The sequence below is a fragment of the Taudactylus pleione genome, unplaced genomic scaffold (genome assembly GCF_031769625.1).
Source record: "Taudactylus pleione unplaced genomic scaffold, aTauple2 ptg000792l, whole genome shotgun sequence".
In the NCBI taxonomy this organism is placed as follows: domain Eukaryota; kingdom Metazoa; phylum Chordata; class Amphibia; order Anura; family Myobatrachidae; genus Taudactylus; species Taudactylus pleione.
Window position 1 is genome coordinate 8703395 of NW_028285194.1, and position 26919 is coordinate 8730313.

Consider the following 26919-nt stretch of genomic DNA (forward strand, 5'->3'; position numbering starts at 1 on the left):
AGACTCGTGGAGAACAATCGAGACGGGGGCCTGTGCCGAAAGGAGAGGGCGTACCGGTGAGAAACCACCTCGAGAACCCAAGTGTCTGTCGTGGTAACCGACCAACACTGGGCGAACTGCAGCAGGCGGCCTCCCACTTTGGGATCCCCTAAAGGGAGGCCCGGACCATCAGGCTGCAGGCTTGTCATCTGGCTTAGGGGCCGGACGTCTGGTACTCCAGGCCTGTTTCCTGGGCTTGGCCGATTTTTTGGGGCCAGCCTGACGGGGAAAAGACTGTGCTTTAGGCCTAGTCTGGGCCCTGTAAGGCCGAAAGGACGACGTACCTGAACTGGAAGGAACTGCAGCAGACGGGAGACATGCAGATTTGGCTGCCGCCAGCGTGGCTACAATTTTGTCCAGATCCGGACCAAATAGGACTTCTCCATTAAAAGGCAAAGCTTCCAAGCCCTTTTTGGAATCAGCGTTCGCCTTCCAAGATCGCAACCATAAGGTGCGACGAGCAGCTACAGCTGCCGAAGAAATCCGAGATGCCAGGGTTCTGATATCCAAAGCCGCTTCATTGATATAAGTGGCTGAATCCCGGAGATTGCCTATCAACCCGGTCTGTTCAGCTGAACAGTCGGAATCGAAAGACGCCTCCAAACTATCAGCCCAGCGCTCCATAGCTCTGGCTACCCAACAAATGGCCATAGCCGGCCTAGTTGCCCCCCCGCAAGGGAATAAATGGACTTTAGGCAGATCTCCACCTTACGGTCCGTAGCATCCTTCAAGGAAGACATGGAGGCCATGGGCAATGTGGCACTACGAACTAGGCGTGTCACATGAGAATCCACCTGTGGAGGGAATTCCCACTTAGAAAAATTATCCGCAAACGGATAAGCCACCGCCAAGTGTCTCTGAGGCTGATACCGTTTGCCAGGATGTTTCCACGCCTCCTCTAAATGGTTCACTAACTGACCCGAAAGAGGAAACACTGTGGTGTCACCCTTAATATCCTTAAAAAAGGCATATTTAGACTTGGACACTGGAGGATCTTCATCCTCAATCACTAAAGCTGTGCGGACTGCCTGAATAAGTCCAGGAATATACACCTTGGACCTAGCATCCGATTCTTTAGTACGGAGAGGTTCCTGTCAGAAAGATCCAGAATCTCCCCATCATCAGACGTCATGTCGTCATCCTCATAAGGAGCGGACAGAGACGCCATCGGCCGCTTATGTGGCCTCAACACAGACTCCCCTTGTAACACGTCCGACAAGTGCTGTACAGAACTTGTCAGTGAATTAACCCACGCAGGCTCCTGAGAGACTTTGGGAGGGGAAATAGGGAGACTGTGGGGTACCATCAATTGTCTCGGGAAACCCTGCATGGGTGACGACACCACTGACTGCTGGGACAATCCCATCTGTGAGAACGTAGGCTGCGGAGCTAACTGGCCCACGAGGGTTGTAAGCGCTTTGGCGAAACAAGCCCAGGGCGGCTCCTGTACTGGAGCCGCGCCAATAAATAACACTGCCGACATAGCCCCTCTGCGTTACCCTCCCCCTCCACTATTGGTACCTTGCATGTAGTACACATAAGCTGGAGAGGAAAGTCACTCTCAGACATGATGATAAGTATGTGACCCCTCTCACTGATACTTGTTAGTACAGTGTGAGACCACCCTGCAATCACCGCACCACAAGGGCTTTAGCAGAAAAAGATCAGGGACAGTGAAATGGCTGACAGTAGAAAGTGAAAGTACAGGCAGCAGACGCTTGCAAAAGTCACATACAATGCAAAGAAATCAATTCCTGTACTATCAGCGCTGATTCTCAACTACGCAGACACAGATCCTGGTAGGACACAGCGCTGCATACACAGACCTTAAGCCAACGGAGGAGAGGTATGCCGGGGGACCCAGACCGCGATGCCACCGATCTTCAGCATCCAACAGCGCTCACCATGTTTCCAGGAAAGATGGCCACCGAGGAGCAGAGAGGAGGCCGGCTTGGGGGAGGAGCGCTGCCACAGGGCCAGTCAGTAGAGCAGAGAGGGCTGTGTGCAGCGGGGGAGGCGCCGGCTGTGTTACAGGGAAGGAGCGTTCCCCTGGCATGCATTTAACCTCTGGGACGCCGCAGCGCTACCGCTCAGCAGCGGACCGCTGTCCCAGGGGGGTAGTGGAAGTGCAGGTTAGGTACCTGGCTCCACGCTGCAGCCAGTCCCCAGGGAGTCCCCTGCCTGGGGACTCTGGACCATGTGTCAGCAGGGTCCCACCGCGGGACCCCGCTGCTTACTTGCTGCCCCCTTGGATCCAGCCATGGTCCCAAACATCTGGGGTCACTGCTAGCTGTGACCCCAGATGCTTACCAGCATCCCCAGATCAGTACCAGCGTTCTGGTACCGGCGGGGGTGTAGGGAAGACAGCATGGACGTCAGTACTGACTGTCCATGGTGTACATCCAGATGAGCAGCCACAGCTGCTTTGAAGAAAACTTCAGGGGCTATCCATAGCCCCCCTCTAACAGGTGCATCCGACTCCGGCCGGGCACCAACGAAACTGAGATGCCTTGGCTCGGGGGCGGGGTATAGGAGGGGGACCCTAGTGCATCCTGGGAGGCTGAAAACTTAACTCTATGGTGCCCGATGCCTGACGTCATCACTTATACCCCAAGGTATCCTGTGGATACCCTATGGACCCTGATGTAGAAAAAAAATGCCACGTTCTGAACACGATACGATGGAACATATGTGCTGCACATATGATCATAAGATACAATTGAAGGACAAACGGGAGCACGCATCAGATGAAAACATGCACGATTTCAACGAGAGTGAACATACGTCGAGTCGAAAATCGTATGACCGTCTAGAAATCGCGTATGTGTATGGGGGCCTTAAAGCTTATTAATTTGTGTGAATAAAATGATCCTTCTAAACTGTGGTCTATAAAAAAAGAGTGTGTTTGATTAACACTCACTTATATCTGATCAACTGGGTGTCTAATCAAGAGCTACATGTGCTTTAGCAATTAAGATTATTGCCATGACTATATGCCAATGATAAAGGCATATTAATCAATTTTCTGGACAATTTCCGCACTTGCTTATTTAAGTGGGTTCAAGCATAGTTGTAATAAAAATAGATGCAGTGATTGTACGCAGTAGAGTGCAATCATTTCTATGCATACGCAGATTGCTAAATAGGATAGACTGACTGTCTTCTCCATATATAATGAATGCAATTGAGTACAATTTGTAGCAATTTAAGATCAAAGGTAGGCAGACTATTATTCTAGAGATATATACAGAAGAATACTATTTGCAGCAACCTCATTTTTTATTGTGAAGAATATGGACGGATTGATTGCCTTCACATTTAATGTATGCAGTAAAGCAGAGATTTTCAACCTTTTTCAACTCGCGGCACACCGAACAAGATTTTTAAGTTTCTAAGGCACACTACCAGTCCCCCACGGGAAAAAAATTCACAAATTAGCCCCGCACAGGAAAAAGAACAGACATTGGCCCCCACAGAAAAACAAACACACACATTGCCCCCCCCCAGAAAAAAATATAACACAGTGGCCCCCGCAGAACAACAAGTCACACTAAGTAACCAAACACACAGTGCAGAGCTGGGAGCAGTGTGCAGGCTGGCGCGCAATGCGGCATGTGTGACCTATGTCATGCCGTCGCGTCTCCATAGGTCTTGCCCGGGATCACCCGAGCCTACCAGAAGAGCCCAACACTGCCCGACCAGCAGTGCAAGTAAAGTCAACTTTGACTGTGCTGACCTCACGGCACACTATTTTCAATGGCACGGTGGTTGAAAAATTCTGCAGTAAAGTGTTATCTTTATTTTGTCAGATAAGACATATATTGTATACACACAAAAGAAATTTGAGACCACAAAAAAACTTTATAGGATTATGTGATATGTTCAATTACGTGACAAGACATGGATGATTTAAGATTATCATTATAGGAAATAAAGTGCATCATATTCAAGCAGTGGTAATAAAAAGAAAGGAAGAAGATACAACAAGAAAGGTTATCCCTTCCAGAAAGTATAGATTTTGACGTGAATACAGAGTTCCCGGACACAGAATTGTCATTTTATTTTAATATTTCACCGTGTGTTGATGTAATTTGAATAAATTATAATTAAAAGTTATATTTTAATAGTATTTTTAAATTAGTGCACTAAAACACTATTCTTTTTGAGTATAATCAAAAAATAAATAAACAATATTTTTCGTGTGCATGTTAGCCACACCTGTCATCGACATAGCTGCGCAGGGGTGCTGTGCTCCTGTCTGTCAAAGGGCTGCTGGACAAAAAATAAAAAAACAATTTTTTTGTGTGCGTGTTACCCACACTTGTCATCGGCGTAGGTGCGCAGGGGTGCTATGCTGCTGTCTGTCAAGGGGCTGCTGCCTCTTTCAGGGGTGCACCCCCAGTGTGAAAAAAAAGAAACAATTTTTTTCTGTGTGCGTGTTAGCCACACCTCAGTGAAAAAAAAAACAATATTTTTTTTCTTTCATTTTGATAAATATTTTTATTGCATTTTGTAAACAAAACCAGTAATAAAAAATCTCTTTTTAAAAAAACAAACAAACATGAATATTGCAATGAAAACTTTTTTTTTAAGTTATTGGGTTACAAAAAGTATTTTTTTCTTATCTTAAACATAGCAGAAATGTTATCCTAACAGCTTATAAAGTTATATGCTCTAAAAAACTAAAGCCTTATATTTACAAACCTATATAGAGTGGACATCCTAAATTATAAAACTGTTTTATTCAAAAACGTAAACAAAAGCCAAGATTATAAGTCTAGTGTGTTATTATGATGTTGGAATGTAGAAGGCCAAAAATTGGGTGGACCACACATGGCTGATTGATCAACAATGGCAACTGGATTAGTGTCATAAGAGGAGGCTGCAAACTGGGTGTCATGTTATGAGTTGGCCATATGGGGTATGTTGGTGTTAAGGGATCAGGCTGGTTATCAGTGGACACATATTATAGTTGTTGTTATTCTGGGTTGCCATCTCCTAAAGGGCGTTTACCAACAGACAGGGACTACCTATCATCTTAGTCATAGATACTTCCTGAGAAACAGAGCTCTGCTCTCTGGAGGGAAGCCAAACACGTGGGAGTCCCTGTTCCAACATCTGAAGCTCTTCTCTCTCCACATCATCTATTATAGATGAAAAAAATTTCATCGGGGACATCTAGCTCCTGTTTCTGTACCCTTCTCACCCTTTTTGGACAGGAAATCCAGAATGGATGGTTTGGAAGAAGAAGGCCTAGCAACAGATAGGGATGGTCATTATCAAGACCTGGTTCCCCCCGTGGGTGTAGTCTGGGAGGTATTGGTTGGCATGCAGGCAGCAGAATAACAAAGGCCTCCATGTCGTCTGTGCTCACTATTCCATATTTCAGTTTGCAATTGAGGTAGGATTAAAGTCAGCTATAGAACACAGAATCACTGGATGTCTTAGTGCATTCAGGACAAATACGATCCATGAATTCCCAGACAGATTCCGGACAGTTGAATTCTTTGCTTGTGATAATCTTTGGTAATTCCTGGCAAAGGTGGGTGGTATAGCCAGACACTTTGAAGGCTGTAGCTTTGAACTGATTTATAGAAAACATGTGAATGAAATCTTTCCACACTACAGAACATGATGGAGTTCAGCACCTAGAGCATCTTTTTTCATGTTCTCTGAGGCCTCTCCTGACTGTGAAGAAAGATTCTCCACACTGTAGTCTTACATTGTGACTTTAAATGGTGATTTCAATGTTGTCCACTGGCTGAGATCCATCTCATCTGAGGGTTGGGTTTTTCCCATGCAAATGAGACAATTCACATCCAGAAGGTGACTCTTGTTTAGCCATGGTGTCAGTCTCTCTTTTGGCAGAATTTGCACAATCTTGGGGGCACCATGATGAATCAGACAGATCCTCATCTGATCTGGTGTTGTATCTATTTCTTTTAAACTTTTGTGTGTGAGTTTAGTCATCTGCTGCTTGTGGTGGAGCTTTTTTCTGCTTTCTCAATGATCTCCAGACATAACGTAAAACTTAAACCTTAAACTGAAATGTTGCATTTAATGCTCTGTTCCGCTTGTTCACATATCTAAGTAATATGGTTAAGTGGACAGTGAGAACAACGGCAAGTTGAAGGCCACTAACTAACTCTGTTTTTTTTATGTCCCTGTACAGGTTGGGAAATTCCTTTACAGAAGGTTTGCAAAGTCAATTGTTTATTTATTTTTGGAAAGCACACTTCCTGGTCCCCTTCTGGGATGAGAAAATCAATTTCCAGCAGCAGCAGCCATGCTCAAGGATTCTTCTGTGGCAAGGACTGATGTGAATGTATCACTTTTTTTGTAAATGCCTCCTCCCCGCCCCTTCTCCCTCCTAAATTTTTTTCGGAATCAAAAAATTAAATTAAATTTACTACGAATCAAATCAACCCTTCCTGTCCCTGCCCTGCCTTCATCTACATACATACTCCAACTCCCTCAGGCCTCTCTTGAATAATAAAAGTGTTTCCTGATGTGCCATGTTTGAATTTGAACTGCCATGTGTTTGTACCGCCCACTGCTGCCACTTAGCTTAGTCAGCCAGCAAGCTTGGTGCAAATTTTGGGCCTAAACTGGATGAAAACAATATTGAGATTAATAATACTGTAGGAACAAAAACAGGCCCATTTTATGTGATTTTAGCTGTTTTTATGATCTTTTCAGAAAAAATCCAGATCCAGAACCAAAACTGAAAAACAAAACACGGAGGTGAGGTTTTGGCATGTTGAATATTCATTTGTTGTGTATTTTACTTAAATGGGCAGAAAATGTGTGCATTATACAAGGATCACTGACAAAGTTGACCATCCAAGGGTCCAGGTTTCATTAATTATACTACCCACCATAGCCCAGGTGTCTCGAAAAGGGGTTGTGTCATTCATCATATTGTTCATAATGTCGACATTGACTATGTTGGCATTCATTTTGTAGACAGTGGTGAAATGTCGACATGTTAGAATGACAACATACTGTGGGCCTGATTCAGACCCGGTCGCAAGCGCTGTGCGCTCGCAAGAGGCCCGACGGTCTGCGAATGCACACTCATTGCAGTGCGCGTGTGCGAACTACTCATTGCGATCGCATACCACCCGCTCGCCCAGGAAAGACAGCCCAGCAGAGTGAGTGACAGGAGAGGCCGTTTGTGGGTGGTAACATGGGCAGTCCATTAAAAATGGGGGAGTGGAGGTGCGAATGCAGGTGTGCCTGAGTGTTTCAACGCCATTATTAAGGCGTGGATAATTAACAGGCAGCGTCATAGTCCACGTCACTTCTCTGTTTTTTATACTGAAGTCCTCACAGTGATTGCGGTAGGGTAAGGCAACCGCAAGTGCTGCGTTAGCTTCCGATGGTGCTTTATGTACCAATGTTTGGAGATGACGTGTGCCAGTGGTCATCTCTGCATACTCTAATGGGCGTCTGCATAGAAAGAGCGATCGCTCGCACAGCCAAAGTGGGTGTGCTAATGCCTTGGCGAGCGATCGCATCCCATGACTTCAATTTGGAAAATTTGCATACGCAGGTTGCGAGTGTCCACAACAAGCGAGCGGGTCTGAATCAGGCCCTGTATCATTCCTGGTGGCCCAACGGTGACTTACCTGCTCCAGGTTTCCAGTGGTCACACAACCGTCACTTCTACATCCCACCCCTTAACTCCCATCCTCCCTCTCACCTTCTTCCCTCCCACCCTATCTGCCACATTCTCTCCCACCCACCATCTTCCCCATTCTACCTCCCACACTCCCTCCCTAAATCCCTCCCACCCCAGTTCCCTAATCCCAACCTTCACTCCTCCCTTCCTCTCCCTAAATCCCTACCACCCCCATTCCCTAAAACCCCACCTTCCCTCAATCCCACCCACCTTCACTCCCAAACCCACACCCTCCCTAAATCCCTCCCACCACTCCCAAACCCACACCCCCTCCCTTTCAAAATCCCTCACACCTCCACTCCCTAACCCCCACCCTCCCTAAGTGCCTCCCAACCCCACTCCCTAACCCTACCTCCTCCCACCCCAACTCCCTAACCCCTGACATTACAATGGCAGTTATGGATCTAAGCCTGTCACATGATCATCCTACTGAAGTGATATAATTCAAATTGCATTATTTTTATCATTTAATGTTTTTATTTATATGTTCATCATCTATTTGTCTGTCTATCTATTTATCTATCTATTTATATTTATCTATTTATCTACAACAGAGGTATCTAAACATTTTTTTTTGAGGGGCATATTAAGAAAATGTTTTTGTTTGGAGGGACCCAAAACATTTTTTTACAGCTTGCCTCTAAGCAATTAGGTAAAGGTTCCCTGATGGGAAAATATTATCCCAACAAGCACTAAAACTAATAAAACTGTGGATGTGTCTTTACACATCTTTTCTGCAGTCACGCTAAAAAAGCCCCTCTTGGTGCGCCAGGTCCTATGAGACTCTGCTACCACCGGGCATCTTTTTTTTCCCGAAAATGTGTGCGTACCAACAGACTGTGTTGAATTATTTGATATGTGACACTTGTATATCTGTGTGCAACTGAGGGCCTGATTCAGAGCCGCTCATAAGCGGCCGCTCGTTCGCTCTGAGCGATGTTCGCACAACTGCGCATGCGTATGGGTCGTAATGCGCACTTGCAAACCAGTCATTGCGGTCGGTAATCGTGCACTCGTAAAACAGCGAGGGGCTGCTAATTTGATTGACAGGATGTACCGTTTGTGGGTGGTAACAGGGGAAGGTGCTTGAAAACGGGGGAGTGGAGATCCGAACGCAGGCGTGTCTAACGGTCAAAAGGGCGTTTAATGGGAGTGCATAATTAGTAAAGGAGCGTCATCGACCACGTCACTTGGTTGTCTTTTAGCCTGAACTGCTTGCAGTATTAGGGGAAAGAAAAACCTACCACAAGCACTGCGAGCAGTTCAGATGCCTTTCGATGTACCAGATTAATCTAATAAATACCGGAGATGACGTGTGATGCGAACGGCAAAGGGGCGTCTTTACAAAATAGCGAGTGCATTTTTTGTTCGCTCGCTCAGACATAGAGGCGTCAACAAACCGCAAAGAGCGAGCGCTCAATTTAAATAGCCGGCCCCTTTTTTGGAACGACCGTCCGCAAATAGAGTCTGGCTCTGAATCAGGCCCTGAGTCTCTAAATCTGTATATGAAGTGCTATAATCTAGCGGTCGCAGCTTTTTTCATTCAATGTTCCATTGTGCTTCATATACAGACTCAGGTGCACACATATTGTGACTTAGACGCATTTGTGGCAAAAAAGATGCCTGACACTAGCAGAGTAGCACAGGACTTGGCGCCTTACTAACGCCAGGCAAGTCGCACTGTGTGGCGTATTCAGGCTAGATGTAGGAGGACTTATCTGTATCTTGAAATAAACATATTTTTACTAAGTTTACACACTGTGATGAGATGCTGTCTTCATGCGAACAGTTGAGTTGTGACTTGGACCTCATTCATGATGTGTGTGATGTGCAGTTAGTTCATACAGTACTGTACATCACAGTTAACTGAAAAACAAAAAATACAATTTACTGCTGCTAAATAAAACAATGACAATAATATATTCTACATAAGCAGCATCTATGTTCATAAGGCAGATACTTTCAACTTTTTCCAACTCATGGCCTCACTATTATTATTATTATTATTACATTTTATTTATAGGGCGCCACAAGAGGTCCGCAGTGCCGTACATACAGTGAAGGGTACACAGAACATTACATTACAATACAGTAACCAACTTATAAACAGAACACAAGTAACCATTAGCAACACAATTCTCCATACACAGTACAGCCGGGAAGGTGAAGGCTGTCATAGAAGTGCTAGAGAAGAAGGCTGTGAGACAGTGGGGAGCAGGACCTTGCTCCTAGGAGCTTACAAGGAACTAAGGGCCTGATTCAGACCCGCTCGCGAGCGCTTAGTGCTTGCAAGCGGGTCGATATTGGCCCAGAGCGCATGTGCACGACGGAGCCGGCTCCGTCGTGCGCATGTGCGAGAATCGGATAGCGACAGGCAAGCCGTCGCTCTGGGTCTAGTACCAAAGGGGGCGTGCTGTCGATGGTGAATGACAGCACGCCCCCTTTGGTGGGAGTGCCAGGGGCGTGGCTGCCCAGACGGAGGCGTTCCCATGGGAACGCCTACCGTATGGGGCCGGCCCCACTGACATCACTAGTGATGTCAGTGGGAGTGCCTTCAGCTCTGATAGAGCCGAAAGCACTCCAGGGCTTGCGGCAACGAGACCCTACCACAAGGGTCTCGTCGCAAGCCCGATGGTCGCGATGGTCTTGACCATCGCGACCATCTTCCTCGCCGCTCGCTATAGACTTCCTCCTTCCGTCCCTAAAAGCCCCAAAACACCCCCCTCCTTCCTGCCCTTTCCCCCCTCCCACACTCCCTAAATCCCTCCCACCACCCTACCCATCCATGCTCCTATGCTATCTCACCCTCCCTCCATCCCTTGAACCCACACTCCCATCTGCCCACTATGCCCCCAACCTCACACTCCCACCCTCCCTAAATCCCTCCCACCCTCTATCCCACACTCCCTACCTCCCACACTCCCTCCATCCCAAAATCCCTCACACCATCTGTCATCCCACCCCTTAACCCCGATTCTCTCTCTCTCTCTATCTACACCAGAGGTATCTAAACATTTTTTTTTGAGGGGCATATTAAGAAAATGTTTTTGTTTGGAGGGACCCAAAACATTTTTTTACAGTTTGCCTCTAAGCAATTAGGTAAAGGTTCCCTGCTGGGAAAATATTATCCCAACAAACACTAAATAGGGGTATTCAATATGGGAGCGAAAAGTCCGTGCTGGACTTTTCGCTTCACATCGGAGATTTTCCTGGGATAATGTATCGGGCGCGCGCCCGCTTTATCCCCGTATTCAATATAAAACCTACGAAAACGGGAACCTGCGAAGTGGGATCTGCGAAAAAAAACTAAATTTATCTGGAATAAATTGTAGGACCCCCCTAAAACTGTAAAAACATGGGGGCTCACTATGGGTACCCCCGTTTTAGCCTGCAAATGAAAGTCGGGGATTTAAATAGCCGCAGCAGGTGTTTTTTCCCGACATTGAATAAGTAATGCAGAAGAGCACTTAGGTTATTTTTTTCATTTTTTTAAGTGGTCCCATCAAACTTGGGGTACATGAAAATGGGTACTAGCATATTTTTATGTCCCTAAAGTAAGTTTTTAAAAATTCTGCAACTATGCACCTGCCGTTTATAATCTATTCTAGAAAAAACCTGCCGCATACTTGCAGAATAGCCCTGAACCTATTTCTCTATTGTTAAACACTTTTTTCCGTTTTTTTTTTTTTTTCACCCCAATTTTTGAATTCATTTTTTGGGGTGTCCCTATTTTTTTTTTTTAACTTTTATTTATTTATTTTTTTTAACAGTTATTTTTAAAATGTCATTCCCAGGGGTGCAGGCTATTTTTTTTAAGCCTGCACCCCTAAACCCCAATTCTGCACTTTTTTTCGCCACCTATTCAGTGGTGAAAAGTTATCCCCGTCTTTTTCAAAGACTTTTCGAACCTTAGAAAAATCTTTGAAATTGAATACGGTGTAAAACCAAAACCAGCGAAAATGACGTCATCGGTGCAAAATTATCGTAAAAAATGACTTTTTGCTCCTTATAGAATACCCATGTAAAACTAATAAAACTATAGATGTGTCTTTACACGTCTTTGCTGCAGTCACACGGGCATCTTTTTTTGCTGAAAAATGTGTGTGCACCAACAGACTGTGCTGGATCCCTGCAATCAATGTCAAAACTAATTGACATAGACAGCCACCATCAATGTTTTTAAAACATCAATGTCCATCCCTAACTTGAATACTCGCCCGGGCTGCTGTGTTCACAATCCGTGATTTGGGAGCCTCCCAGCCTTTCCGGGATAATAGGCAAATCTGCACTAGATATATCAAAGCTTGGAGAGAGTAAATGGAGAAGTTGCCCATAGCAACCAATCAGCTTCGAGCTGTCATTTTATAGCCTGTGAAACAAATGACAGAAGCTCATTGGTTGCTGCGGGCAACTTTTCCACTTTATCACTCTCTCTAGGGGGCCTATTCATCAACACTAAAATAAAGTTTTTAAGGACATTTTCCTTATTTAACGTTATTTTAGTATAACATGAACACACTTAGCACAGGAGATATCACTGATATCTCCTTGCTAAGTCCCCCTGCGTTAATTTCCACACTCCCCATACATTTCCCATATGGAAAATCCGCCACTGTGAGGTGGCGTATAGTAGGTAACACTTACCTGGTTCCAGCTGGGCAGGTCCCCCGGCGTCTTCCTCCGGCGCTGTGGTCTCTCCTCTGGCTCCGTCTGCTATGCTGACACTGTGTTCTCCCAGCAGAACACAGTAAAGTTTAGAAGAAAAAAAAAATTTTTTTTTAACTAAAAAGTACTGTGCTGTGCTGGTGCTGGGAGAACACATGACAGCATAGCTGACGGAGCCGGAGGCTGCTGCGCGGGCAGGTAAGTGCTGAACGGGGGGGAGGTGAGCGAGGAGAAGGGGGGCAGGTGAGCAGAGGGGGGGACACAAACTTACCGCAGGTGTAGGCAGTGCTGCGCATGCGCACAAATGACAGCTTTTTTGGAATAGTTATGGGGAGGAGGATTGATGAATTCCTCCAGTAATTAGTTAGAACTCCATGCGACTTCTAAACCTAATTACCTCCTGAGAAACTTTAAGTATGATGAATAGGCCCCTAGGTGTGATACATCTCCCCAGTACACTACTGCCTGGTGCAAGAAGCGCACTACTAGCGCAGAACGCACAGATGACAATAGGACATTTACTGATTTAGTATGTGGGCGTGGTCTGAGCAGGCATCATGTAGGCGGGGGCAGCTCTAGGACCTGCAGACGCCATGCATGCCGGGAGTTGTAGTTCTCTATGTGATGTAGGCAGCTATTTGCCAGAAAATTGCAAACGCAATTGCAAACTTTTATCCAAGAATTAGCGGGTAGTCATCCTGATACACTAATACCTTTCCACGGCCGCATATTCCCTGCGCTGCGTCCTCCTGCCGGAGCTGTAAGACGTGTGGGTGACAGTCTGCACCAGGCGTACGTGAGGGCAGCCTAGTGCCGGTCCTGGCAGCGGTAGGATCTCGCGGTGGCTGCCGGGAATCGCTCTTTCCGTAGTCGGCCCTGGGACAGGCAGGATGGGTGAGTGCTGCTCCTCCGCGGCGGCGTCTGGCGGGCTGGGGAACAGCGGGTGAGGGCGGGTTACACCGTCTTACAGTGATCGCTGCTCCTGCCGGCAGCTGCACCCAGCGTCCTCCGGCTCTGAAGACTGAGTGTGCGGCCGGGTGTTGTTACACCACGCGGCGGGGCATGGCGGCATGTCAGGCCCGGTGCTGGTTGGTGAGCCCATGTGCTCTGTATGGTGTTACCGGCTCCTGCAGCTCAGCCTGCCCGTGTACCTGCTGCTCCTGCCGGACCATGTGCCGGCGCTGTCCCTTATGTGCTGCTGCTCGGTGTGAGGGAGCTGTGACTGCACATGTGTTATCACATAGCTGTAGCCTCTAACATATAATTCACAAAATGTTCTGCTATCACACTGGTGTCTCCATAATCTTACCCCTGGCAGCACATCTGTACCCCTGACATTTGCAAAGTATCACATCTGTAATAAGTACGACTGCAAATAGTTCCTGTATATATTCTATAAACAATACTTGACACCTGAAAATTTGTATGTTTATAGTTCTGTAAATTGACAATAGAATTAGGGCTTTACTGGAGGTACAGGTGCCTAGGGCACTGCTTTCCCTATGGGGGGGATGGGACGTAGTTATAGTCTCCATCCTGATGCTGAAATCCCGACAACGGACTTAAGATAAGCATTTAAATACCAATGCCTATCTTAAACAAGTCAACTGAATCCAGGGGGACGTGTGTCCGACCGATGGTAAGCCGGAGTGCCGCAGGGGTACATCCCGACTAGGGAAATACAGGACGATTACGGCATCGTAATCTTACCTTTGTTCCCCAACACTGAACGATCAGTCTTTCAGTGTACGCACCCTCCATCATCATCCCCAAACATGGCCAATCTGTCGTTATCGGCAGATTGACCGTCATGTTCAGGCGATGATTGATGTCTGAAACGACCAGTGGGAGCGCACATTGCTAGTCATTTCCAACATTTGCATGCCCGATTAATGAGCGATTGAACGATAATGATGTAGTTAGCGTTCATTCGCTCTGTTTAATCTGGTAGTGGATGTGTGCCTTTAGACTACAAGAAAGGAGGGTTAGGAGAAGGGGAGGGTTAGTATACTTGCCCAACCCCTGTCGGGATTACCAACAGCAGCATCCCGATGGTTTTGTGACAGGAGGCAATCCCGACAGCCGGCATTACATACCCATTCTGGATTCAATTACTGACATCCATGAAATATTGTATTCTGCAATGGCACACTTGCATTGTGCTGGCATCACAGGTGCTAGGAAAAAAATTGTTATGTCAGCGCTACGGTAATTGTTAGATTACTGCAACCAGGCATCGTGGCAATGCCCTGTGGCACATAGTCAAAATTGATTCCCCCCCACTCAGGTCCTGCTCAAGTACCCTTGCGGGTATTCATTAACACTAATGATGCATTTAATAACCCATTTACAAATAAACATTTTATAGGCTATGTGCAGGAATGTTATATAGTTCCTGATCAGATTAGTGAGCTGTTTGCCTGCTGGTTTGCTTTTATTACGTCTTTATATATGTATCATTATTTATTTGGACTCTTTCCTTTGTTGGCAGGCAAGTGCCGTGGTCTTCGTACAGCCAGAAAGCTCCGCAACCACAGACGTGAGCAGAAGTGGCATGACAAGCAGTACAAGAAGGCCCATTTGGGGACGGCCCTCAAGGCTAATCCTTTTGGAGGTGCTTCCCACGCCAAAGGAATTGTCCTGGAAAAAGTGTGAGTTTCTTAGTTTTATACTCAAATATTATTGCTCTGGTATAGTTTTGTAAACAAGATTTGCCCTGAAGCTTATAGCATTGTTGTTCAGAGTGTCTTTTTGATGGAACTTTATGCAAGTGAGCATTGTTTTTGTTTAGGATTTGTTAAATATACATTTAGTAAAGTAATGCTGGACACACAGATATATTGTTCATACAGACAAATGATATATTAAGTGTTGGCTCGTGTGTACACACAATATATCTATGAATGACGTCATTAACAATATTTCTGCAATATATGGTGCATCTGCAGTGTGTACAGGCAACCGACCGACCCGTACACTGGCCGAAAGAACTGCCGACACTGCCATCAGTATTGGGCAGACAAATTTAAATGTCCATCCAAATGTGATGTCTGGCAAGATATATCAAGCGGCCGATTGGCAAGTGTGTAAGCTTACCAAATCGGCTGCTAGGTTTGCGTGACGTTCTGCCAGCCGCAGGGTCGGTTAAGTGTTTACCCAAGGAAATTTCTTTCACAAAGTTAAATTAAAAATTGAAGTTTATAGTGCAACTGTATATAAAAAGAAAATAGTGAAGTCTTATCCTTTAAATCCATGCAAAACCGGATGTCCTCAATGCATAGTAGTAATTTAATACCAGCCGTTAAGGAAGTGGTAAACTGTTGCCGATGTTTGTGGGCCAGCAAAGATGTTTAGTTCTAGCTTGAAAGATTTTATTTTATTTATAAGGTTGTAATACAGAGAAATGTAGTGTTTAAATTCCTGCATACTCCCATTTAATATATTGTGTATATTTTAGAATTTTAACTTTTTTTTTTGTTTGTTTCTAACTTTTAAACTTTTTTTTTTGTTTTTTGTTTTTTTCCAGCGGAGTTGAGGCTAAACAGCCAAACTCTGCCATCAGGAAATGTGTCCGAGTGCAGCTGATCAAGAACGGCAAAAAAATCACAGCTTTCGTACCAAACGATGGTTGCCTGAATTTTATTGAGGTACATGCTTGGCATAGTATAAACTGTAAAATAAATATAAATTCTTGTCCCTATCCTGTGTCATGTGCTGTTCTTCTGACCTTACTTTAGTTGTGCTATAGATTAGTAGTTCTTATGGCCACCTGCCCTCCAAAACACCAATGAGGAATGTGTACTGTGACACCTTAATCAGCAAATAGTACAATCCTTTTCATCTTGTATATATTTTTGTCTTCACGTATATTTTTTTAACTTTCCAAATTTGCTTTCTCCATTTTAATTTGATATTTTTTAGGTATCAGTTAATGTATTTATTTGACAGAGGTAATAATGAAACCACACTTGTTCAGGAAGAAAATTCGGACCTAATTTGTTCTGACGTTTATTAGGAATAATTTGGGGCAAATGGTTACTGCACACGAACACCCCATCCACAGTGTATCACTTAACTCCTTCTCTTCTGTCTTCAGGAAAATGATGAAGTTCTGGTTGCTGGATTTGGTCGTGCCGGTCATGCCGTTGGTGATATTCCTGGTGTCAGATTCAAGGTTGTCAAAGTAGCCAATGTTTCCCTACTGGCTTTGTACAAAGGCAAGAAGGAGAGACCAAGATCATAGACATGTTAAACTATCTGAATGTTTAATAAACATCTTTCACAACTTCAGGGTTTTCTGTGCGTATTTTTTTTTTTTTCTTCAAAGGAGCAAATACTTTTCTAACTTAAGGGAAGATTTTTTTTTTTTGTCTATGAAATGGTTTTAATGCTTCCATTTTTAGTTGTAGAGGGCAATTTAATTTAGCACAATGTCTGGCTGTGCACCTCAGTTGACTATGGTAGGCAGTCTTCACGGTATTCTCTGCACCTCTCTGATCTGAGGAAAAGTGAGCTATGGTATGTGTCTGTGCCATCGTCGCACAGAATTGAAGTCTTTTTCCCTAATTACATAAATTAAATGGCTAACCTGTTAGACTAGTTATCTCTAGCATTTCTGTTCAAGGTTACCACACATAGCAGTCAACTCAATTAATTGTGAGGAGAGGGTGGTGTAGTAACTCTGGCAATGGCAGCTGAACCCACCCCAAACTTGTGGATTTTTGTATGGGGCTGCAACAATAATCCTCGTGTGGCTGTACTTTAAGGGTGCATGTAATTGAATAGACCCCCATAGTGATTCAATTTCACCACAAATAAACTGCTGGATCAGAGTGATTTGTGTCTGAATCATGTTTGGTGTTTACCCCTGTACTCAAATTTGTTACCTTGAAAATTTCTTGACCAGCAAACTGTTGTACTCTAAAGCAATGATTCATTCTGCATATGATGAAAATTAATAGTTCTCTATTACCCTGTAATGCCAAAGTTTCTTGCTCCATTCATGACCTTAACCTGATAGAGCATATTGCTTTAGGATGCTGCTGGTGGTTACAAAATGCAGCCATCTGCTCTTTACAAAAACAGAATTTACTGTCGAGCCTGCTGCTCCTGTGTAGTGGGTGTAACTCTTGCACCTAAAGTTGGTTTCTGGTAACATTGACCTAGAACTAAATTTCACACTGAATGTGCCGGTCTTCACTGACCAGCAAAATAAGCAGCTGTTATATTGATGCTGCCATGGGTTCTCCCACATGGATAACCATATTAGACCGATAATTTCTCCAGTCATATCTTAGGGGCACTGAATGTTCTGAGCTTAAGGTTATGTTTGTATCTGCTTTTGAAAAATATTTTGCTCAGAACTCCCATTTTTATGACTGATAAATGAAGTTAACACATGGTAAACAGAAAATGCTAATTTAGTTTGTAAAGATGTGACTATCATCAATTTGGTGTTTTAAAGAATGCATTGAAAGTGTTTGGATGTGAACAAGCTTTGATTGTCAGAGCTTTAAATTTTGTTGCTAGTTTTTTCTGAAAAATAAGTGGGTGCATTGTCTTATTGCCATTCTTCCTGGAAGGTGTTGGTTACTGAAGCCTCAGTAAATACTATATGTAGGTTTGTAGCCAAAGATCACTTGGAGCTGGGGTAGGCAACCTGGGCACTCCAGCTGCAATGGAACTACATATCCTCTGCCCTGACAGTTTTGCTGTTAGGGCATACTGAGAATGTGACAGAGCATGCTGAGATGTGTAGTTCCACAGCAACTGTTGTGCCACAGATTGCCTACCCCTGACTTGGACTTGTTTGCAAATTCAATTATAAGGCACCAATAGGGCTAAAAGATGAGCTGTGTGCATACACACTCTCATGATGGTTTTAAAGTATTGTTAACTGAATAAAAAAAATGAAAATGCCCTTTTTAAAGGTTCTTGTATACTGTATATTTGTGCACTTCATATTTGGTTTTAAATTTATATGGCAGTGTATTGTGTTCAAACCTGAAAGCAGTTGAGTTCCAAATCTTAATGGAGTGGAGGGGAGTGGTCAATGAGTACAAGGATGAAGAACTGGCCTTTCCGTATGGCAATGAGGAGTTCATCGGGAACCTGGGAAAGGGCAGTTTCTTAATAAAGATACTGATAGCCAGAGCTTGAGTGAGTGAAGAGCAAGTAGGTGAGGTTGGAGGCCAGGGGGAATCTTGTCAAGAGGACAGGTGGAGGGCAGAAAGGAGAGCATGAACTTCAGCCGCAGAGACAGGAATGAGGAAGTGTTAAGCTGTCATGGTGGGTGGTGAAATGAGTAATAGTCAGCGCAGTGAGGGAAGAGGAGAGAGTTGAAGGTGGCCTGGGAGGAGATAAGGGCTTTGAAGTAGGATTGTTTAGAGAGGGGAGCTATATGATGAGAGAATTAACCTGGTAGTGGAGGAAGTTGTCAGGAGAGTGCAACTTTTATTTGTAGTCTCAGCAGAGCAAGAACACTTGGAGAAGTGCCAAGGTTGGTGAGGGAGGGGAGTCAACAGCAACTGATTTCAAATGCAAATGTCACACCTAGAATCAACTCCAGACCTTTTACCTGCTTAATTGATAATGAAATAACGAGGTAATAGCCCACACCTGTCCATGAAATAGCTTTTGAGTTGATAGTCCCATTACTTTTGGCCCCTTAAAAAGTGGGAGGCACATATAGAAACCGTTGTAATTTCTACACCGTTCACCTGATTTGGATGTAATTACCCTCAAATTAAATCTGAAAGTCTGCAGTTAAAGCACATCTTGTTTGTTTCATTTCAAAGCCATTGTGGTGGTGAATAGAGACCAAAATATGAAAATTCTGTCAATGTCCCAATATTTATGCACCTGACTAAACTTTATACTGACACAGGCATATTTTACAGGCCAGGGGACCCGTTGGTTAACGTCAGCAAGGGATATAAGGTGCTCTCCCTGCAGATTCCCCCCCCCCAGCTCAGGGTGCCATTCCACTGCAGCCTTCCTGTGGCCTGAGCTGCTGCTCCTTCACCCTCCACCCTTTCAGATGTGTGACAAAGCCTCAGATGTCGTCCTTTCGTCCTCAAGGAAAAGTTAAAGGTCAGTCCAAACAGACCTGGGCTACTAGACGTCCGCCTACCAAATCTGAGGACAAGCCTTAAGCCTGACTGGGTGGTGATTCCAGGGTGGGAGGCTGACTTTTTCAATTCGCCCAGTTTTGGCGTCAGACCACATGACTCCTGGCTAAGAGAAGTTGTCTCCCACGGATATGCCCTATCCTTCCTGAGGCGACCTCCCCAGCATTTCTTTTGCACAGGACCACCATTGAACCCAAACAAGGCCCTGCTGCTCCAAAAAGCCATTCAGTCCTTTCTGACTTAAGGAGTAATAATTCCAGTCCCCTCCACACAACGAGGCAAGGGCTATTATTCTACCCTTTTCTTAGTTCAGAAGCTCAACTGGTCTCATCAGCCTATCCTCCAAATCTTGGAGTTTATCAGGGTGCCCAGGTTTCGTATGGAAACCCTTCACTCTATCATCCTAGCTATGGAGCCTGGGAATTTTATGGTGTTGCTGGACATCCAAGACTCTTACCTACATGTACCTATAGCGCCTTCTCCTTAACAATATCCAGTTTGCTATACTACAGCCGCATTACCAATATCAGGCTTTACCATTTGGCCTCTCAATGGCCCCTCTGGTCTTTACCAAGATCATGGCAGTTATGGTGGCCTATCTTCGTCGTCAAGAGATCAGACTACTTCCATACTTGGACTATCTCTTGCTGTTGGCCAGCTCCCCAGAAATTCTTCACTGCCATCTGCAGGTAACCAATGCCTTTCTGCAAATGCACGGTTGGTTGATCTACTGGAAATAGTCTACCCTGACACTTTCTCAAAGAATGGTACATTTGGGTGCCACCCTGGACTCTGGGTCAGAGAATCTTCCTAACAACAGACAAGATCTCAATACTACAGCACCGAGTGCGCAAACTGCTCTGCAGTCGCTGAGTGTAAATTCACTGCAATGCAGACCTTGGGATCCACGGTGTCCACTGTCGAAGCTGGATAATTGGCTGAGACCTAAATTGTAAAGATAATATCGGCACAACGCTGTGGCCGGAGGCCGACCACACGTGATTCAAATGGCTGCCAAGGTATTGAGGGGATTAACCCTCATGCTGTTGCACCATTTTTAAAAGGACAAAAGGCGCCCGGCGCCCATTGGAAATGTGTACTCTGTGCTAGGCGCAGAACCTAAAACATTCAAAATGGTATGTGCATTTAAACATAAAAATGTTTTCAAAATGGAATGTGCAGCACTGAGCCAGGACATGTATTTAAAATTAATGTCATTTACTATTTCCTGTGAAATGTTACATTAACATGTTATACTGTATGATAAATCGGTTTTGTTCAGGTTTGGGTGACTCCTTTGAAATGTAATATGTGGTAAAATTATATTTCCTGAGGAATCATGATTGGTTGAGAGGAACACGGCGGATTTGCCCCCTGTGATGTTGTGTGTAAGAATGATCTAAAAAGAGGGACTGTGAGCCCTGTATGTGGTACAACCCTGTAACTTCTTTGAGGAGAAGAACTGCTGACTTGATAAGAATCCTGTATGCTGATTATTCCCCTTCATTCGGAAGGTTGAGGTCTTCTTTAAAACTGAGCAATAAACACCTTTTTGCCTTTACTTCGACTACATCTGTACCCTGCGACAAACGCTATTCCATTCTCCTGTTCTGGGTAAGAGCTCAGCATCTCAAAGTTCAAGCCCTCTGCTAAGCTACCGTGCAGACCTGGTCCATTGCGAGGGATCAGGTGGGAACATCCGACACCAAACAGGTGTGTCCGCAGTTATGCAGCAGAGCAGTTCCAGGCACCGGCGGTAGTAGCCTGAGTCTACTTAATAAGCGGTTCCAAACGCCGATGGTAGAGTTTGGTGGCAGCTTCAGTAAACGTCCATGGCGCAGTGGGCGGAGTCGGTGACAGGCAGTCACTGATGGCGAGTGGGAGTCCAAAAGCGCTAACCCGTGACCAGGGCCGGCCTAGACGAAAGGCGTCCGGTCACAGACGCCATTTTATGAATGGCTACACAGCGCTATTTTGCGTTCACACAGTATCAGTAATAGACGGCACTATGTTGTTTAGCGTCTTGTGTTTCCCACGCAATAGAACACTGTTAAGTCCTCATTATATAAATACATTTACTAAAACATAATATGAACAACCCCGCAAAGCATGTACCATTGTGTACTCTACAAACAAGTATACGCACAGCGTATACTAACGTCTTTTCTTAATATCCCTACACTTGCACACTTAGGTTTCCTAGCATTAAGGGTAATATTCAAGGTTTTATTCATTATTAATTATGTTATGAAGTGACTGTATTTGAGATCTAAGGCTTAGTACATGATAAGCAGACAGTGTTTGGTGCTATTCTAAACCACTGTTTATTTGCAGATCTCCGGTTCCATCGGAAGGAGATCGCAAAATGCGTCTGCAAATTATGGATCATAGAATTAGGCATTGAAATGTACTCTGTAATGTAATGTTTGCTAGCCAGTTTAGACTTGTTCTTCGGTGGGAAAACACACAAAGAGCCGTTGGAGGGCTGAACCCATACTGTACAAACTGGCCTATGGACTGCATTGTTACAGAAGAACCAAGAGGAAGAACCAATGGGATTATGCCAACTCGTTCTATTGTATTGCTTATCTCTGAGGGTATATATGCAAGCGTTCTTTATCTGGTAGTTAGTCATCTCTGTTGGCGGAGCTTTCATAGTTGATGCCGGGAAATCTGGATCCAGAGCGCATGCATATGTATCGACTACATTATGATTGTATAATCTGTTTGCGCTAATTGTATTTAGATCAAGGTGTGTAACTATATGCTTTTATGTGAATAATATCTTTTTGTGCTTTGGAACCACAATCAAAGTCTGGAAAACAATTTTCTTGTGCGACTTAAAATGTGAAATAGCGACATTTAGGGTGCATAGATTAATAGGTATTCATAGTTGGGGGCTCGTAGAGTGAGATCACGCTACCAATTTACATGGTAACACTGTTATCGGTCTCTCACCAAAGGGTGGAGGCGCCATACACAGGAAAGAAGGCACTGCCTTCGAAAACCTGCTACCACTTGATGCTGAGAGACCGGTATCCGTTATTGTGTGAGTTCAAGGAGCGCTGATTAGAATCCAGGGACAAGGAAGGAAAAAGTTTGTTTTCCTTTGTTGATAAAAGTTCATGTTAAAAGGGGAAGTCGCACAATAGCGTACGCATATTTCCTGTATTTGCTGCCACGTGTTTCAAACGGTCATTGTATGTATAGCTTGTTTGCTTGTTAAACCTCTGAATTATTATACTGCTATATTAAGGGAAAAGGTTTTATTTTCTGTGCAGAAAAGGTGTGTGTTTGTAATTGAAACATGTGATTGTAAAGTGAAGGCTACTGTCTGTTAAACCTCAGTAGGTGCCCGACGGGGCCGTACAAACTACTGGGCAGGTGCACAAAGCAGGTACATTGTGGTGATCGAGAAACAAAGGGGTTTCTTGGTCCGGCAGCCATTAATCGCAAAGTCCATTGATCAGTTAGGTTCTTTGGGCAATGCGATCAAACCGCATGGTTATATAAACCGTGATTGTGAAGTGGGTTGTTGTGGGAGTGAAACTGCTGGCAAGGCTAGGAGTTATTGGAACTTCTAGATGCTACCAGTGGGAGTAAACTTAAAGTAGGAGCGAGCTGCAGAAGCTCGGGTTTAATATTGGCACAGGTAGAATAATTTTCAATAGGTGGATATTCTGCTCCTTGTTGTGCAAGCCGACTGTAACGCCAGGCGTGCCGACTGTACATAACGGGAGGGAGTGCGTGAACGTAGCTCTTTGAAAATCATCCACCACTCGAAAATCTTGAGAAATTGCTAAGCGTTTTCTCAGATGGGTATGAAGCAATCTCTAGTAATGGTCGATGATGTGCTGCTGGTGGAAGGGCCGCATAGGTCGGCCAGGTATGTTATGTGTGAAAAGTATGGTGCGTACGCTACAGCGTACTGTGACATATGGGTCAAAATGACCAAGAAATGTAGAAAACCTTTTCGTATGATTTGTAGCTTTCATTCGGAGGTTCTGAACAATGTCAGAGACTATATGTTTAGTGAAGTGTCTGAAGAAAAGGGTAAAGTTTTAATAATTGCTTGAAGTTGTGGCAGCACGAGCGGAACGTGGCTTAGTGGTGTGCACGTGACGCAACTTAGTGTTGCGTGCACGACGCAAGGGAACGCGCACACAAATAGAGTGCGCGCAGCAAAGTAGCGCGCACACACAGCAAGGTAGCATTGCAGAAGATAATGTTAGTAGCGCACGCGCACCACAACCGCCCTATGCGGATGGGAGTGAAGGTACAGTCGATCTAAAAAAATCATAAAAATTTAACAAGTAACTTGTACCCTCTCCTAAGTAACTATAAGGAACATGTTTATGATGCAGATGATGAACCTGTTGTAATGTCAGCTCTCTCCCATGTTGCCCAAATGTTAAATGTACCATCACAGCAAGCATAGGTAGCTCCCCCGCTAGTACCAGAAATGGAGGTAGCCCCACCATTGCAGGATGTATTAACACCAGCTTTAACAGTAGCGGAGATTGCTAATACCATATGTAGTAGCAATAGGCTGAACCCTCAAACAGGTAGTAAGGTCAAAGGTAGCAGTGTGGCAGGCATCCATCCCGTCCAGACAATAACTGTTCCCAATCTGAACGCACATGGTGTAGTGGCCACAAGGAATGTAGCAATGCATTGTCCATGGACAAGAGCAGAACTGCGTTCCATAATGAGAGATTTCCCCGACCATAGGAAAGAACTAGCAAAGTGCCAGAGATTTGTAAAGGATTTAGGTAATGCTCATGAGCCAACCAATAAAGATTGGCGAGTGGTATTACGGGTTTGTCTTCCAGACAATACTGACGTGAAAAAGTTTATCACGGCCTGTGTATTGGATGGAGATAGTCCCATAACTGATGAAGGTAATCAGAACAATTATAACCCGCATTTCACCCAATTGGCTGTATTTTTCCCATTAACTGGAGTAAAATCTTCATGATTAAGCAGAAAGAGAGTGAGTCTGCAGCAGATTATTTTACCAGAGCGCTGCAGACTATTAGCCAAGACACAGGTATAGACGATATAAAGGACAACACCCATTGCATGGAAATGACCATAACAGTGCTTATGGATGGTCTTAAAGACCCTCTAAAAGCCAGGGTTCAGAGTTCACTTCCTGGTTGGAGAGGAGTTACGGTAGATACACTCAGGGAATCTGCAATTGAACATGATAAAAACATCCTTAGGAAGAGAAATGCAGAGCGAGAAACTAATGGCTGTTAGTATTCAAGCTCTGGAAGGAATGCAAATACCACCACAGCATGCTTATCGCACATGGCAACAATACACTCATCCTACACAACCTTCAAACTCATATCCCCATACACAGCCACAATCTCCTCATTCCCCAGATAAAAATCCATCTCAAGTAGAACAAATGTTATCTCAGAAACCAGGGTCCCTCTGGACCAAAGATGGACAGGACACTGGATTGATGGCAAATGTAGCTCCCATAATGGTAAATCTAAAAAGCGGTAGGCAAGCTCCAAAAATTCCCCAGTACCGTTAAAACAGGATGTAGAGACGGGTTTATCCCATAAGAGCGGTTATTGCAACAGGGAATTTTAGTCCGTACAGCGAATGTAGCCAACAGTCCCATCTTTCCTGTTAAGAGTGGTGGGAGGGGTTATAGGCTGGTACAGGACCTTAGAGGGGTTAATAATGTAATAGAGAGCCAATTCCCCGTAGTGCCGAATCCAGCTGTCATTCTCATGCAGATCCCACCAAATGCAACCCATTTTACTGTCATTGACCTCTGGTCTGCCTTCTCTGTCCCTCTTCATCTTGACTGTCAGTACCTATTTGCATACAGGGGGGTACAATACACATGGACACGACTTCCCCAGGGTTTCATAGATAGCCCCAGTATCTTCTCCCAGGCCTTACACGACTGTTTACAATCTTTTCAACCTGCCAATGGATCTGTTCTAATACAATATGTAGATGATTTATTGTTGTGTTCTGATTCATTTATGTCATGTTTAAATAATACAAAACTACTGTTGCTTAATCTCTCACCTCAGGACACAAGGTTGCCAAGGACAAATTACAGCCAGTCCAGGGTTAAATATTTTGGGACATTGTCTAACCCAGGGATTACGACATCTAACTACTGACAGAATCCAGGCCATACAGACTATGACACTGCCGCAGAAGCAACAGTAAATCCGTACCTTCTTGGGAATGCGTGGAAACTGCAGAATGTGGATCCCAGGTTTTTCTATTTTGGATTTACCATTACAGGACTTAGGGGGTCATTCAGACCCACTCGCGAGCGGCAGTACGCTCGCAAGTGGGTCAATGTTCCCCACTGCGCATGCGCACGACGGAGGGAGCTCCGTCGTGCGCATGCGCGAGACCCGGGGAGCGAGGGGCTTTCCATTGCTCCGGGTCTCGCACCAAAGGGGGCGTGCTGTCCGTCTGATGCCGGTCCCACTGACATCACTAGTGATGTCAGTGGGAGTGATTTTGGCTCTGATAGAGCCAAAATCACTCTAGGGCTTGTGGCAGGGAGACCCTACCGCAGCGTCTCCGTCGCAAGTCCAATGGTCGCGATGGTCAAGACCATCGCAACCATCTTTTTGGCCGCTCGCATATGCTGTAGGTGGTCACCCACAGCTATGCGAGCGGCCAGGAGGTTGCTCCATTTTCATGGAGGAGGGCCCTGATTCAGAGCGTCCGGCTCTGAATCAGGCCCTTAGTCTCTTCCTCAAAGCCTGATCGTGTCATACACACAGAGGAAACAGAGCAGACTTTCCTTAACCTTAAGGATAGTCTGACAAGAGCACCTGCATTGGGAATAACTGATTATGAAAAAGCTTTTGATTTGTATTGTACAGAAGCTGACTGTTGTGCAGCAGGTGTCCTCACACAAAAACATGGTGATGCCAATAGACCCGTAGCATACTACAGTGCACAATTGGACACTGTGGCAAGATCACTCCCAACGTGTTTAAGAAGTGTAGCAGCAACTGCTCTATTGGTCAGTAAGAGTGAGGATGTAGTATTAGGCCATAATATGATGGTCTATACACCCCATGCTGTATCTGCTTTGCTAAATTCTGCCCAATCCAGACATGTCTCAGCTAGATTCACAAAATTGGAACTAGCCCTAATAGCACCTGCAAACATCACCATTAGGTGGTGCAGTACGTTAAATCCAGCAACGTATTTACCATATGTGCCTCAGGATGCACAAAGGATGGAGAGAGGTGAGTCGCTGGTGGAAGGTGAGTTCTGCAGGTATATTGATGCACATGATTGTATGAAATATTTTAATCAGAATTTATTGCAAGACCTGACATACGGGATACACCTTTAGAAAATGTAGTTGTCATAGACAGACTGACACTGGAGAGTTAT

The 26919-nt window shown here is 44.8% G+C and overlaps 1 protein-coding gene across 1 annotated transcript; it reads left to right on the forward strand.

Annotated features, from left to right (window-relative positions):
* Positions 1–13175: 13175 nt before the first annotated feature.
* RPS23 (ribosomal protein S23) lies at positions 13176–16678 on the forward strand. The gene is made up of 4 exons (XM_088457924.1): positions 13176–13282; positions 14880–15039; positions 15915–16035; positions 16485–16678. Exons 1-4 carry the CDS (start codon positions 13279–13281, stop codon positions 16629–16631), a joined length of 432 nt encoding a protein of 143 aa, XP_088314050.1. The 5' UTR covers positions 13176–13278; the 3' UTR covers positions 16632–16678.
* Positions 16679–26919: the final 10241 nt, after the last annotated feature.